Genomic DNA, 15,091 nt, shown 5'->3' with positions numbered 1-15,091 from the left:
TACAAGCCACCATTTCCTGACTGAATATAAGTAGCAATTTGAAATGAAGTGAGACAATTTTTCAGCCTCTCTAGAATTCATGATAGAATTCTGTTTTTTTAGGCTGCCTAAAAAATATATATGCAAGCAGAATGGAATTTCAATGTAAAATAAGTTATTGTTATTTATACCTGATGTGTAAATTTTGTATTGGGATTTCTTTAATACTTATTAATCTCTTTTTTCCTCAATTATACACAACCATCTCCTGCTCTCTGAATTTCCTTGGTTCATGTTGTATTTTCAGCTGATTTTAACCAACGTTCTCTCTCTTCTTTCTCTTCCTTCCTTTCTTTCTTTCCCTTCCTTCCTTCCTTCCTTCCTTCCTTCCTTCCTTCCTTCCTTCCTTCCTTTCTTTCTTTCTTTCTTTTTCTTTCTTTTTGATTTTGCTTTAAGTTCCGGAATACATGTGCAGACCGTGCAGATTTGTTACATAGGTATGCCATGGTGGTTTGCTGCACCTATCAACGCATCACCTAGGTTTTAAGCACAATTTTTTTAAATCCGGTCTATCATTGATGGGCATTTGGGTTGGTTTTGTGTCTTTGCTATTGTAAATAGTGCTGCAATAACCATACACGTTCATGTATTTTCATAATAGAATGACTTATATTCCTTTGGGTATATACTCAGGAATGGGATTGCTGGGTCAAATGGTATTTCTGGTTCTAGATCCTTGAGGAATTGCCACACTGTCTTCTACAATGGTTGAACTAATTTACATTCCCACCAACAGTGTAAAAGCTTTCCTATTTTTCCACTGCTTCACCAGCATCGGTTGTTTCCTGACTTTTTAATAATCACCATTCTGAGTGGCCTGAGATGGTATCTCATTGGGGTTTTGATTTTCATTTCTCTAATGATCAGTGATGTTGAGTTTTTTCATGTTTATTGGCCACATAAATGTCTCCTTTTGAGAAATGTCTGTTCATGTTTTGCCCACTTTTTGATGGGGCTTTTCTTTTTTGTAAATTTGTTTAACTTCTTTGTACATTCTGGATATTAGACCTCTGTCAATTGGGTAGACTGCAAAAATTTTCTCCCGTTCTGTAGGTCACCTCTTCGCTCTGATGATTGATAATTTCTTTTGCTGTGCGGAAGCTCTTTAATTAGATGCCATTTGTCAATTTTAGCTTTAGATGCAGTTGCTTTTGGCAATTTCATCATAAAATCTTTGCCCATGCCGATGTCCTGAATGCTATTGCCTACGTTGTCTTCTAGGGTTTTTATGGTTTTGGGTTTTATAGTTAAGTCTTATATTCATCTTGAGTTAATTTTTGTATAAGATGTAAGGAAGGGGTCCAGTTTCAGTTTTCTGCATATGGCTATGCAGTTTTCCCAGCACCATTTATTAGATAGGGAATCCTTTCCCCATTCCTAAAGTATTGAGAAAGAGATTCTCTTTTCCAGTTTCCAATTTTATGAAAGAAATGTGTCAGTTTTTACTGACATTTAACAGAGTATTAATCAAAATAATGACCAATTACTATTGTAAATAATTTTTTATTTTATGCTTTAAATATATAAAATATTAAATGTATTAATATGATTTACCAGTGCATCACATTTATGAAATTTATTCATTGACATGTATTTTGAAAAAGGAAACACTATGCAGATAAAAGATAATCTACATTTTTGGGGGGTCCAGCTTATTACTTCCCTCCATTGCAAAGGCAGATCTCTCACAATTTTCTGTGTGTGTTATCTTGATTTTTCTTTTCTCATTGATTCTTCTACCTACCCCAGTATGGCATCTGCTGATTAATTCTATCAATCCAGCTCTCCGTAAGCTTCAATTCACATTTTCCATAAGTCTATTGATTCTTTTTCTAAGCACGTTTGTTTTCTAAATACACTTTTATCATCATTCCCTCTTCTTCTTCTAATGTTAAGGTATTCCACCTCTGTTTTCTTTGTGTCTCTTCTGTTCCCACACTTTAATGGTGGAAGGTCCTCAGAATCCAGTTTAAGTCTTTTTTTCCCTCTCCACTTGCTCCCCACATGACAGCCTTCATTTTTGGCCTTTCCATTGCCAGTTATGAACTTCCAGATAGCGTATTCTTTGGAACTGCAAACTCATATATCTGACTGGCAATGTACATTTTCAGTTACATGTTTGAAAGTCAGTTTACAGAGTATATCTCTGCTTTTATTTCCAGACATGTCCCAATCTACCTTGTGCTAAGAAGAATTCATTGCTTTTTTACTTCATTACCATATAGCAGTTTGCATAACTGATATTAATTTAGCATTATTATTGTTTTTAGATTTCTTTCCTGACAAAAAATCAAAGATACAAGAGAACAGGAGCTGTATTTTTTATATTCATGTTTACATCCTGAAGGCAACAGATAACCTGGTACAGAAAATGTATTTTTCTATAACTTGAATAAAATTACGATAGGTAACTTAATTAAATCATCTATTTTGAAATCAGGTTGTACAGTCAGGCTTGACATTTTATCTTAAAAAATAAACAAACGCAAGAAATTTTGTATAGTAAAAATTTAATGAAAAAGGAAATTAATATATGGGCTAAATATGAAGAACATATATTGTTACATTAACCACAATGTAAAGGTACATATGATATTACATAAAAATAATTTAAATCACAAAAATAGTTAAATAAATAAATATTTAAATAAATAGATGAACAGAGACATCAGCATGGTCATCTGTAAAGGACTAGTGCCTGCACAGGTAAACACGATGCTTCTTTACAGTCTTGAAAACATTTGAAAATTTTGATTCAACTCATGGTGGTTATAGGAGAAGTGAGTCTTTGAAATGGAAGAACTAATGAAAGTGTGAGATGATGTATTAGTCAATGAGAATCATTTCCATGTTGAACCAGTTTTCAATCCTTCCTCCTTAATTTTTTTTGCAAGTTTGTCGAAAAAGAGAGGGATCTCATGATTTCTGCTCTGACAACCTCCCAGGCACAAGGGCTGTATTTCTTCTCCATCAGATAAAGAGTGATTCTTTGGAAGTATTTCTTCACAGCCAGGATGGAGTCCTCATTCATCAGGGGAGTCTCTTCCACCCCAACCTCCTGTATCACACAGGCTTCCAGGTCATTCATTTGCTGGAAAAGTTCAATGTAGAATTTGTCTAGGAGGGTCTCATCCCAAGCAGCAGATGAGTCCTTTGTGCTGAAGAGGTTGAAGATCTGCTGGATCATCTCATGGAGGACAGAGATGGCTTGAGCCTTCTGGAACTGGTTGCCATCAAACTCCTCCTGGGGAAATTCAAAGTCATGTCTGTCCTTCAGGCAGGAGAAAGGAGAGATTCTCCTCATTTGTGCCATGAGCATCAAAGTCCTCCTGCTATTCAGGCTGTGGGTTTGAGACAGGTTACAGCCCAGAGAGCCACTTGACTTGCAGCTGAGCACCACCAGGGCCATCATTAAAGCAAAGGGCAATGCCATTGGGAATCCTGAAGATGCTGCTGGGCTGGTTGATGACGGGTAACCCTGAACCTTGGTCTGTAGGTTTTCTGAAGACCTTGCTCTGTGCATAGGTCTTAAATAAGGAACATACTAGCTTCCATTTTCTGAACGTCTTCATGTTTCTTTCTACTTCTCTTTTGGCTTTCCTTTATGTCCTGTCTACATGGGTGTACAGCTGTTTTGCAACCACTTTTATTTTCAGTATTATCTCATCTTTCCCTGCCCCATAGGCTTTTTAGAAATTTCTTTCTAATTCAAAGTCCCATTAAATTTTAATAACACAGACATACCATATATTTGTTGATGTACTATACATATCTATTTATAAGGAGTGTAAAGTTTAATCTTTTTATTCAACATAGTGTTAAGAATGACCAAATGGGCCGGGCCCGGTGGCTCACACTTGTAATTCCAGCACTTTGGGAGACCAAGGCTGGTGGATCACGAGGTCAGGAGTTCAAGACCAGACTTGCCAACATGATGAAACCCTGTCTCTACTAAAAATACAAAAATCAGTCGGGTGTGGTGGCAGGTTCCTGTAATCCTAGCTACTCAGGAGGCTGGAGCAGAATTGCTTGAATCCGGGAGGCAGTGGTTGCAGTGAGCTGAGACTGCAACATTGCACTCCAGCCTGGGAGACAGAGCGAGATTCCATCTCAAATAAAAAGAAAGAAAGAAAGAAAAAAAGAAGACCAAATGAAATTTTTAAGCTAAAAGTTAATAGTTAAATTTAAAACCCATGGACATTTAACTCAATTTGTTTGTGTCTTTAAAGTAATTTATTTACCTATATAAATTGTAATGTGTCCAATTACATCAGCAAATTAACAAATTATAAAAACACATAATAATACCTAATATCATAAAATACTTAAAAATCATTCAAAACTGCTAAAGACTATTAAAATTTAATTTTTTAACATTTACTTTTAGTGTAACTTAATTTTCTGTCATGTTAGAAAATGTTTAACTTCACCAGCTGCTAGATATTCATCCAGATATTGTCTAGATTTTTTTCTCTTCCGTGCTTGACATAATTATTGATGTATTGAACACCTTTAGTAGAATTAAATGTTAAAATATAAAGTATTTGCATTTAATTCTGAAAGCCCACAACGCAGTCAGAAATGCTAAGGATTAAACATAAGCAACATTCACAAGATGGCTAATGACAGCCCATATGTATACAGAGGCCACCTCAGATGTTATGACTTTGACATCTAGTAAACCTTAGAAATTCCTCCAATCACAGCACCCATTTGACATAGGTTTGTAACACTGATCTTATATACCTTGTGTGTATCTTCCATGAACTTAATGTCAGTGCTTTTCATGTGATACACAAGAAAACCCAATGGAAAAAAAAGTACCAAGGAATAAGGTTTTGTCAGATAGAGTTGAGTTTTAGAGTGCTACCAATCATCGAAATACCTAAGATTTGTTAACACACTCAAAAATAACTTTTACACTTTTGGGAGCAATATCATACTGAATGAGTATATGTAGTTAAGAAAAAGCCATTAATTTGATTAAACAAATTTTTGGCCCTAAAATTCAAATTTCCGAAGGACCTGCAGATGTTCCAATTCTAGTTGATTTTTATCAAACTAAAGGAAACCCTTTTGTCCTAAACGTCCATAATGGAATGTAAATGTGATAACATAAATGTGTTGTACAATTGTTTTACATGCAGGACACCAGAAACCTTTATTTCTCATTTTCCTTTTCATTTTTATTGAAAACAAAGGTTGTCACTTTTTGCATCCTAAAGAACTGGGACAAAAGAAACCCCCAAACAAATGTATATCTAAATGTGATAAAAATGTAAAAAGGAAGCAATATATTAATGGGAAGAAAACAAGGACAAAAAGCAACTTACCTACATTCAGCCCAGCCAAGATGGAGATTAAGAAATGGAGAAGAACAGAAGCAGGAAAGTAGAACGGATGTAGATCAAAGGCAGCAAATGGGCATGGGCTAGAAGAAAAGTAATCATTCCTGATCAAGGGTGTGTTTTCTGCTTTGCCGAATACAGCCTTCACAGAGAGTCATGGGACACACACCAACAGCAAGAGTTTATACACAAAAAAGGCAAATTTTAAAGACTACAGTATATTCTCCGCATAATGGGTAAGTGTTATTTCCCAAGCTCTCCCTTAATGTATACATAAACTCAAGAGGTTAATGTTTTTCTTATCATGTCTCTTAGAAGAAACAAGGGAGTTGATAACTTCAAAGGACACTTCTCCCAACTTAATAACATGTGTGTTGTCAATGTTTTGGATTTTAGCCATTCTAATAAGTATGTAGTGGTATCTCATCATTGTTTTAATGTGCAATTCCCTAATAATGTATGATGCTGAGCATATTTTCATGTTATTTGCCATCTTTATATCTAGTTTGATTAGGAGTATATTCAGAGGTTTTGCCTAATTTCTAATTGGGTTGTTTGTTTTCTTATTGCTGAGTTTTAAATATTATTTGAATATATATATGTGTGTGTGTTTTAATTTTTAATTTTTATGGGTATACAGTAGATGTATATATTTAAGGGGTACATGAGATATTTTGGTACAGGCATACAATGAGTAATAATTTCATCAGGGTAAATGGGGTACCCACCACCTGAAGCTTTTATCCTTCCTTTGTGTTAAAAATAATCCATTTATACTCTTTCAGTTATTTTTAAATGTACAATAAATTATTGTTGACTATAGTCACAATGTTATGCTATCAAACTAGATCTTACTCATTCTATATAATGGTATTTTTGTATCCCTTAGCCTTTCCCTCTTTCCTCCTCCACTACCCTTCTCAGACTCTGGTAACTATCCTTCTACTCACTGTCTCCATGAGTGCAATTGTTTTAATTTTTAGCTACTACAAGTAAGTGAGAACATGCGAAGTTTGTCTTTCTATGCCTGGCTTATTTCACTTAACACAATGACTTCCAGTTCCATCCATGTTATTGCAAATGACAGGATATCATTTTTTTAATGTGTCAATTGTACTCCATTGTATATGTGTATGTATTATTTGCATATTTTGGATAACAGCCATTTATCAGATGTCTTTGCAAATGTGTTCTCCCAGTATGTGGCTTTTCAAATTCTCATGACAGTGTCTTTTGCAAAGCAGAAATTTTAATTGTAATAGAATCCAATGTATCATTTTTTTAAATGAATCATGCTTTTGGTATTTTATCTAAAGTTATCACCAAACACTAGATCATCTAGAGTTCCATATTTTCAAAAGGACACATTTTTGAAAAACATATCTTCTTTTCTTACTAGGTATGACTCTTTCAGTTGGTGCCAATATTCATAATACAAATCCTAGTTATATTCAGGTATAATGGGTGTGGGAATTTAAATTACAAAACCAACATTATCTTCATCCTTTTCACAGTACCATCTCACCTCAAAATACTGAGGTTTCACATCTCTAGTGGCACCCTCTGTTCTGAAGTGACAAAGTGTAGCTTGATTAATATGCATGTAGCCATGTGTCCTGACCTCCAACTCTCCCTGACTCAACCCCCTTTGGTAGGGCATGGGTTACTTCTGTCAGTAAGATATTCCTTTATTGGGTAGTTTCAAGTGTCCCCAAAATAATCCCCCAAAATTCTTCTCATTGCCTAAGCACTACCCCTATTTACCAAGTGTGAATATAACTGAGAAAGTAGCGGGATGTAACCTTCTCTCCTCCTGACCCAGGTGTCAAATAGTCTGACAGCCTACACATGATTCCAGCAAACATTTTCTGTATTCCCATGCTCCCATTACCAGATATGAATAAAGAATCTCAATTTATACCTCCACCCATGGCATTTATCATTAAATCTTAACCCACATACCCAACTGTCAATATGATTTCTGTACTTTCATGTTTTCTAGGCACCTTAGAAAGGAAATTTATTATTTTTTTCCAGCATGATTCATACCTAAAATTTTTGTTATATAAACATCATTGTCCTTTACTTCTTTTTGTAGTATTTCATATAAGTGAAATTAAGTAAATATTAGTACAGCTTTTACGTTTCTTTCTCTGTAATAATTCAAGTTTCCACAAAGAAGGAAGTGTATTACCTTTATTCACCTGTGTTTCCTGACTGACAGCAATTCCATAATATATCACTTTGCTGACAAATTTTTACATATGATATGAAGGGAATGAAAGAAAAAGTAAATGAATATTGTCATTCATTCTTCATTTGGATTTAGAAAACCAGAATTTGGAATTTATTTTTAGAACAAAAAATCCAAAAAGTTTTCTTTACTAAGAATGTATTAAATAATACTTTTTTTAATCAAATGAAAAGTTGAACATGTATTATACACTTTAGTACAATGTAAAAGTGAATATCTATTATAGGAAATACACAAATATTAGAAATATGACAAGTTGCAAGAGTAAATAAATATAAATAATATAGCAAAAGTTTGTTCTGTCTAAGTAGGTGGAGGAAGTATTCAATTGCCATAATTTTAACTTTAGTAAGCAAATAATTTTTATTTTGAAAATTATAGATTTTATTGGTCAACTCTTACTTTCATTCTTCAATACTTAAAACTATTGAACACTTGCTCGATTTGACCTTTCTGAGCTGGCTACAGGGGTGTTAATAATGATGATAATGTTGTCTCTTTTTGGCAACTAATATGACAGAAACTAGGACTTTCAGTTGTTCATCCAGTTAGTGTTTTTCTTGGGGTTCTTTACCTGGATCTCTGCCTTACTCTGACAGTGCAGGGCAAGTTAGGCTCCAGACTATTCTGTCAGGAAGAAATAGGCTTCTTTCCTTTATTGGTTTGTGGTTTTTTGTTTTAAATTTGCTTCTTTGCACATAGTGATTTTCTGGACAAGGTTTGTCTTGCTGTTTCTGCGTTACATTCTAATTCATGACGAAGTAACAAAAATTAAGAGAAGTAAAAGTCAGGCAAAGGGGCCACATTGTTTTTTTCTATACTTTCCCTGATTTCATTTTTTTTCTCATTTCCACTTTCCTAGAAAGCAAAACTTGATAGTAGTTTGTGGTTTACAAAAAAGTACAATGTCATGAAAGTGGAAGAAGAGAAGTGACTTTCTAATGACACAATCACCAAGTGTAAGTTAGCAAAATATAATGCAGCAAAATTGGAGACTGGGGTTCTGGCAGAGGGCACGAATGAAGGCCCATATTGAGGTACACAAAGGCAGGGAAATGGCTATTTCTCCAAGAGGCTCAGAGAAGAGCAACTTCTGAAGCCATGAACTGCTCTCAGCTTTGCAAGACCAGCCACCTGACTTTTCTGTGAATTAATACACGTTTGAAAACATTTCTTGCGTTGTATTATAGTACACATTTTAAATTTTTATTGATACATAATAGTTGTACATATACATGGGGTACATGTGCTATTATGATAATGCATAGGATGTACATTGATTAAGTCAGGGTATTTAGGATATCCATCACCTTGAGAATTTATCATTTTTTCTGTGTTGGGAACATTTCAAATCCTCTCTTCTAGCTATTTAGAAATGTATAATACATTGTTGTTAACTTTAAATACTGTACCATTGAATGCTAGAACTTGTTCTTTTCCTCTATGTGTCCACATATAATCACCTCTGAGGAGAAAAGGGAAGAGTGACACCAACCACCTCCTAAGAGATGGGCAACAAGACCCCAGTTGCTGCAACACCAATCCTCTTGGGCAGGATAATGGATATCAGTCTTGCCTGAGCACTCTACCTAGTTAATAAATCTACTCAGGCAATGAAAAGATTGCTTGTGGAAATGCAGAATTAAAAGAGAGGGAATTAGATGCACCCAAAAGATTCTGCACTTAATCTGGATTGTAATAATAATCATGATTTGAAAATATGATATTTAGTTTTATTGCATGCTTAGTATGGATCATCCACTGTTGTAAGGTCTTTAAAAATACTAACTCAGGCCTAGGACATGGGCACAAAGCTGCTTTGCCAGTCTGGGGATGAGCCTGAGAGAGGCAGCCCGAGGGGCTGTTTTTCAGGCCCAGGGCCCAGGTGCAGGTCATTCACCCTGGTATGGAGGAAGTCAAATTGTCTCTGCAGACTGCATGATCTTATATACAGCAAAACCTGAAGATTGTACCAAAGAATCCTTAGAACTGATAAATTAAGTATGTTTGCAAGATATAAAATTAATGTACAAAAATCAGTAGTGTTTCTACACATGAAAAACTAGTTGAAAGAGAAATCAAGAAGCCATTCCATTTTCAGTAGCTACAAAAAAAAAAAAAGTAATAAAATGGCTAGGAATAAATTTACCAAGGAGGTGAAAGACCTCTACAAGGAAAACTACAAAATACAAATGAAAAAAATTGAAGAGGATACAAGCAAATAGAAATACATCCCATGCTCATGGATTGAAATAATTAATATTGTTAAAATGAGAATACTACGCAAAGCAATCGACAGATTCAGCGTAATCCCTACCCAAATACCAATGACATCTTCACAGAAACAGAAAAAAGTTCTAAAATTTGTATGGAACCAGAAAAGACCCCAAATAGCCAAAACAGTCAAAAAAAAAAAAAAAAGAAAAACCAAGCTGGAACTATCACACTATCACACACTACCGGGCCTCAAAATAGACTAAAAAGCTGTAGTAACCAAAGCAGCATGGCACTAGCATTAAGAACTGACATATAGACCAATGGAACAGAATAAAGAAAACATAAATTAATTCACGTATCTACAACAACTAATTTCTAACTAAGGTGCCAGAAACATTCACTAGGGAAAAGATAATATTTTCAATAAATGGTGCTGGGAAAACTGGATATCCATATGCAAAAGAATGAAACTAGGCCCCTGCTTCTCACCCTATACAAAAATCAACTCAAAATAGAACAGAGACATAAATCCAATACCTGAAACTTTATTTATTTATTTATTTATTTTGAGACAGAGTCTCGCTCTGTTGCCAAGCTGGAGTGCAGAGGCGCAATTTCGGCTCACTGCAAGCTCCGCCTCCCGGGTTCACGCCATTCTCCTGCCTCAGCCTCCCAAGTAGCTGGGACTACAGGCGCCTGCCAGCACGTCTGGCTACTTTTTGTATTTTTAGTACAGACGGGGTTTCACCTCGTTAGCCAGGATGGTCTCAGTCTCCTGACCTCGTGATCCGCCCACCTCGGCCTCCTAAAGTGCTGGGATTACAGGCATGAGCCACCGTGCCCAGCCCAATACCTCAAACTTTAAAAGTACTAGAAGAAAACATAAGAGAAGTCTGGGAAAAAGTTTTACGAATAAGACCACAATAGTACAGGAAACAACAAAACTAAACAAATCACAACAAAAACAAAAATAAACAAATTGCAACAAAAACAAAAATAAACAAATTGCATTTATCAAACTAAATTTTTTAACAACAAAAGAAATAATAGAGTGAAAACAATCTATAGAATGGGAGAAAATATTTTGAAACTACTCAACCAACAGGGAATTAGTATACAGAATATACGAGGAACTCAAACAACTCAAGAGCAAAAAAGTAATAATAGTGTGATTAGAAAATGGGCAAATGATCTGAACAGACATTTCTCAAAAAAAGATATAGATATCGCCAATAAATATATGAAAAACTGCTCATCATCACTATCATTAGGGAAATGGAAATCAAAACCACACTGAGTTATCATTGCATCTTAGTTAGAATGCCCATTATTCAAAACACAACGTTAAAAATGCTGGTTGGATATAGAGAAAAGAGAACTCTAAACTACCTCAGCCAATGTGGAGAACAGTATGGAGGTTTCTCAAAAAGCGAGAAATAGAACAACCATATGATCCAGGAATCTCAGTACTGGGCATTTATCCAAAGGAAAAAGAATTATTATATCTAAGAGACATCTGCACCCCCGTATTTATTGTAACATTATTCACAATAGCAAAGATACGGAATCAGCTGAGTTCTCCAACAACAAATGAGTGGATAAACAAAATGTGGTATACATACACAATGACATACTATTCAGCCATAAAAAAATAAAATCCTGTCACTCATGGCAACATGAATGGAACTGGAGAATATCATGCTAAGAGAAATAAGCCAGAAACAGAAAGTTAAATACTGCACGTTTTCACTTATATCTGGAAGCTAAAATAAAAGTTGATCTCATAAAAGTAAAAAGTAGAACAGAGGATACTTGAGGGTGGGAAGGGTTGGAGGAAGAGACGGATTGGAGAGATTTGTTAAAAGATACTAAATTATAGCCATGTAGGAGGTTAAGGTCTAGTGTTGTATACCATTGTAGGGTATAGTTAACAATAATATATTATATAGTTGTAAATAGCTAGAAGGAGGACAGTGACTGTTCCCTTCACAAAGAAATAATAAATGTTTGAGATCATGAATAAGCCACTTAACAAAATCTAATTATTTCACATTATGAATATGGAAATCTCACCATGTATTCCATGAATATATACTATTGTTATTTATCAATTCAAAAAAAAAAGTTCAATACTCTCAACAAACCTATTTGTATTATGTTCCTTATATAACTCTTTGAGAGGAATAACAATCTGGAAGGATGAACTGTTCTGAACATACCAGTGATCCAAGGTCAAAACCTTATGGAGAGTTGAGCTAATTGGTTTGTATGAAAGGGCATGTTACATAAGTGAAGAATAGATATGGGACCAACGTACAGGAGCAACAGTGGTGTTTTATACGTGAATTTAACTGATTGACTTTAAATTCTAGGTAGGCAAAATATTGTTTAAATAGCTATAAGCAAGAATTTTTTTCTCCCAATTGAAAGACAAAGTCTAACGTTTAATGTGTGGTTTCATCAAAGAAATACAGGAAAACAACTATTAACTTACCAATTGTAGACCCTTGAAAGCCTATTTATTTTTAATCCTCGAGATTTTTTGTGAGTTTAAGAATAATCAAAAAGCACCTAGCAATTATCAGTTTGCTGATAGTGAAGCCTTATGGGATCTGTCTTATCTCCTTCAGGACCTCACTAAATCTACAGGAGAGCTTCTTCAGGCTAGCCTACTGTTCTCATTCCTAAAGGTGACAGCACTGTTTCTTACCTCCAGCCCAGACTGAACTTCATCTTGTGTACTGATAGTCTTGTAAAGAATCTCTTATCCTCTGTCTTTCCAACAAGCGGTTGAGTTTTGAGTGCTGAAAAAACATTTTGTCAGATGGAAGAATATTATGCACTTCCTGTACAGAAGAAGTGAGGGCTTTTGAAGAGCTGATTACCAAAGACAGTCTGGCTGTAACTCCAAACTTAGTTCAGCTGCCCAACATGGTTGATTTTATTTAATTTCTAGCCTGATCCAATTAAAAATCATGAAATACAACTTAGCAATGAAATAAATATATCGCTAAAATCAGCAGTAATTGACAAAGTGATAAAAGCATTAGTATATTTTGTCGGAAATAAAGGATGATCTTTGCTTGTCTTTTGGACTTGAATCCTCAGAAAGTGTGCAAATCCTAACTTTAAATGTGCCTATTGAGTATAGAATGCAGTGACTGGAAAAAAGAAAAAAGAAGAAAGAGAACTGACCCACCAATGTCCTCTTTTCAATTAATGAAGTTAAATAAATACAATTCAGCAAAGATCTTTGCTGCCTTTAGAAGCTGTGATTCTTCAGCCAGGTGCGGTGCCTCACGCCTGTAATTCCAGCCCTTTGGGAGGCCAAGGCAGGTGGATCACGAGGTCAGGAGATGGAGATCTTCATGGCCGATATGGTGAAACCCTGTCTCTACTAAAAATACAAAAATTAGGTGGGTGTGGTGGCACATGCCTGTAATCCCACTTACTCGGGAGGCTGAGGCAGGAGAATCGCTTGAACCTGGGAGGAGGAGATCGCAGTGAGCCGAGATCGCGCCACTGCACTCCAGCCTGGCGACAGAGCAAGACTCCATCTCAAACAAACAAACAAACAAACAAAAAAATACAAAAAAAAAGAGAAGAAGTTGTGATTCTTCAGTACACACATTATTGATATCTGTCCTGCTGGGAAGTCTCTGCCCCAATTGAAATGTACTCAAATACCTGCTGTGTCCCTTCTGTTCAGGCATTGTTTCATTTTTACTGCCTTTAAGGAGGCTGCGTTATGACTAGAATTTAAGAGATGACTTGAGTTGCACTGGCCCCATAAATAATTTTACCTGTAGTGTGAGAACTTGATGGGTCCTAGGGAGAAAACAGGAGTTTGCAGTTGACACTGAAGTAACCCTGTCCCTTCCAATACTCTACAGGCTGCTGTAGTATCAGTGTCACCCGTGCAGGGGACAGTGTTGGCTGTGTCTCCATGGGAGCACTCTATGTTCTCAGCATCCACTTCAATCTTCTCTCTCTCTGATTGGAATATTCTGAACAGTTGACTCAGTGCTTCCATTGCAGTTCCATTTTCTGAGGACCTGCCTCTCTTCCAGTCTTCTCTCCTCCTTCCAAATTCTAAAGCTGCTGCTGGCTCTTTCTTCATGTTTCATAATGTGGGCTCTGCTTTTTTCAATAAATGAGAGTCCTGAGCCTGGTGGAGTCTCTTCCTAGGGGAATCAGAATGTTCGAAGTCCCTAAAAAGAGGCACAAATGAGCTCCTACATTCTCTACCCGCTCATTGGGTGTAGTGTTGGGGGCAGGACTCCCTCTATTTACTGTGTTTCTGTTCCCAGCAAAACATCCTTGACCTCTGCAGTGCTGAGCTTGCCAGGCAAGGAAAATCTAGGGTGGCTACATTCTTTGGCCTCTTGAGCTCACAAAGCCCCATTGTCTCCAGGTGGTACTGTATCATGATCTCTTGTATCTGTTCCAATGGAGTCAGGTCAGGGACTAAGCTTCCATGTGTTCCCCACCAGAGGAACTGTCCAGGGACTTGTATGAGGCAGGCTATAATAGGGATCCTCTCTGCCAGCTCTGTCACTTCCTTTCACTGGGTCTCCAATACTTTAGAATATATAAAAAATTAACTTCTGGATATGTTCAGGATATAGTTACCGACATTTTTCAGGATAAGGTGACAATATGCAGCCACATCATTACAGTTTTTGCCCACTGAAATGATAAAAAACAAAAATAACATTAAAGAAATAAGAAGCTTAAAAATAGTCAAGAATAAAAGGGTTTTTAATATATGAAAGGTGTTAAACCATCAAAGAGACAGATGAGAGAGAACCAGGTATATTCAAAAATGTTAATGTTTTCTTCCTGATCCTAAACTGGGTCCCCCACACTCAGTAGCTAACGAAAGAGAGGTGAAGAACAAATATATTGTAAAATATAACTTTGAATTTCCCAATTTCTCTCCTCTTCCATTTCAAAAGAGCCATATAAAGGTTGGGTCTGTACCTTGAGCAAGGAATTGAGAAATCCATCCTAAGTTGAAGCCTCTTCCTACTAACCTAAGCAATTCACACGTGCTTCCTGGTTAACTTCTTCAAATACACCATTTCACAGATCACTTTAATGTTTCCCCAATTCTACCCAAATTGATACTTCTACTGGGTATCATTTGGCAAGAATTGTATCTTCTGATCCCTTTACAGATCTCTGTCCTCTCTCTTACTACTGAGTGAAAATAGAAGGGATGCAAGTCGAG

General features: G+C 36.0%; 1 protein-coding gene across 1 annotated transcript; it reads right to left on the bottom strand.

The window, feature by feature from the left end:
- Window positions 1–2,538: 2,538 nt before the first annotated feature.
- Window positions 2,539–3,542, bottom strand: LOC129044032 (interferon alpha-14). Its single transcript, XM_054501545.1, has one exon. The coding sequence runs from the start codon at window positions 3,470–3,472 to the stop codon at window positions 2,903–2,905; it is 570 nt and encodes a 189-aa protein (XP_054357520.1). The 5' UTR covers window positions 3,473–3,542; the 3' UTR covers window positions 2,539–2,902.
- Between the last annotated feature and the right edge of the window lie 11,549 nt (window positions 3,543–15,091).

The sequence above is a fragment of the Pongo pygmaeus genome, chromosome 13 (genome assembly GCF_028885625.2).
Source record: "Pongo pygmaeus isolate AG05252 chromosome 13, NHGRI_mPonPyg2-v2.0_pri, whole genome shotgun sequence".
Classification (NCBI taxonomy): Eukaryota; Metazoa; Chordata; class Mammalia; order Primates; family Hominidae; genus Pongo; species Pongo pygmaeus.
This window is presented reverse-complemented; position numbering and strand designations above follow the sequence as displayed.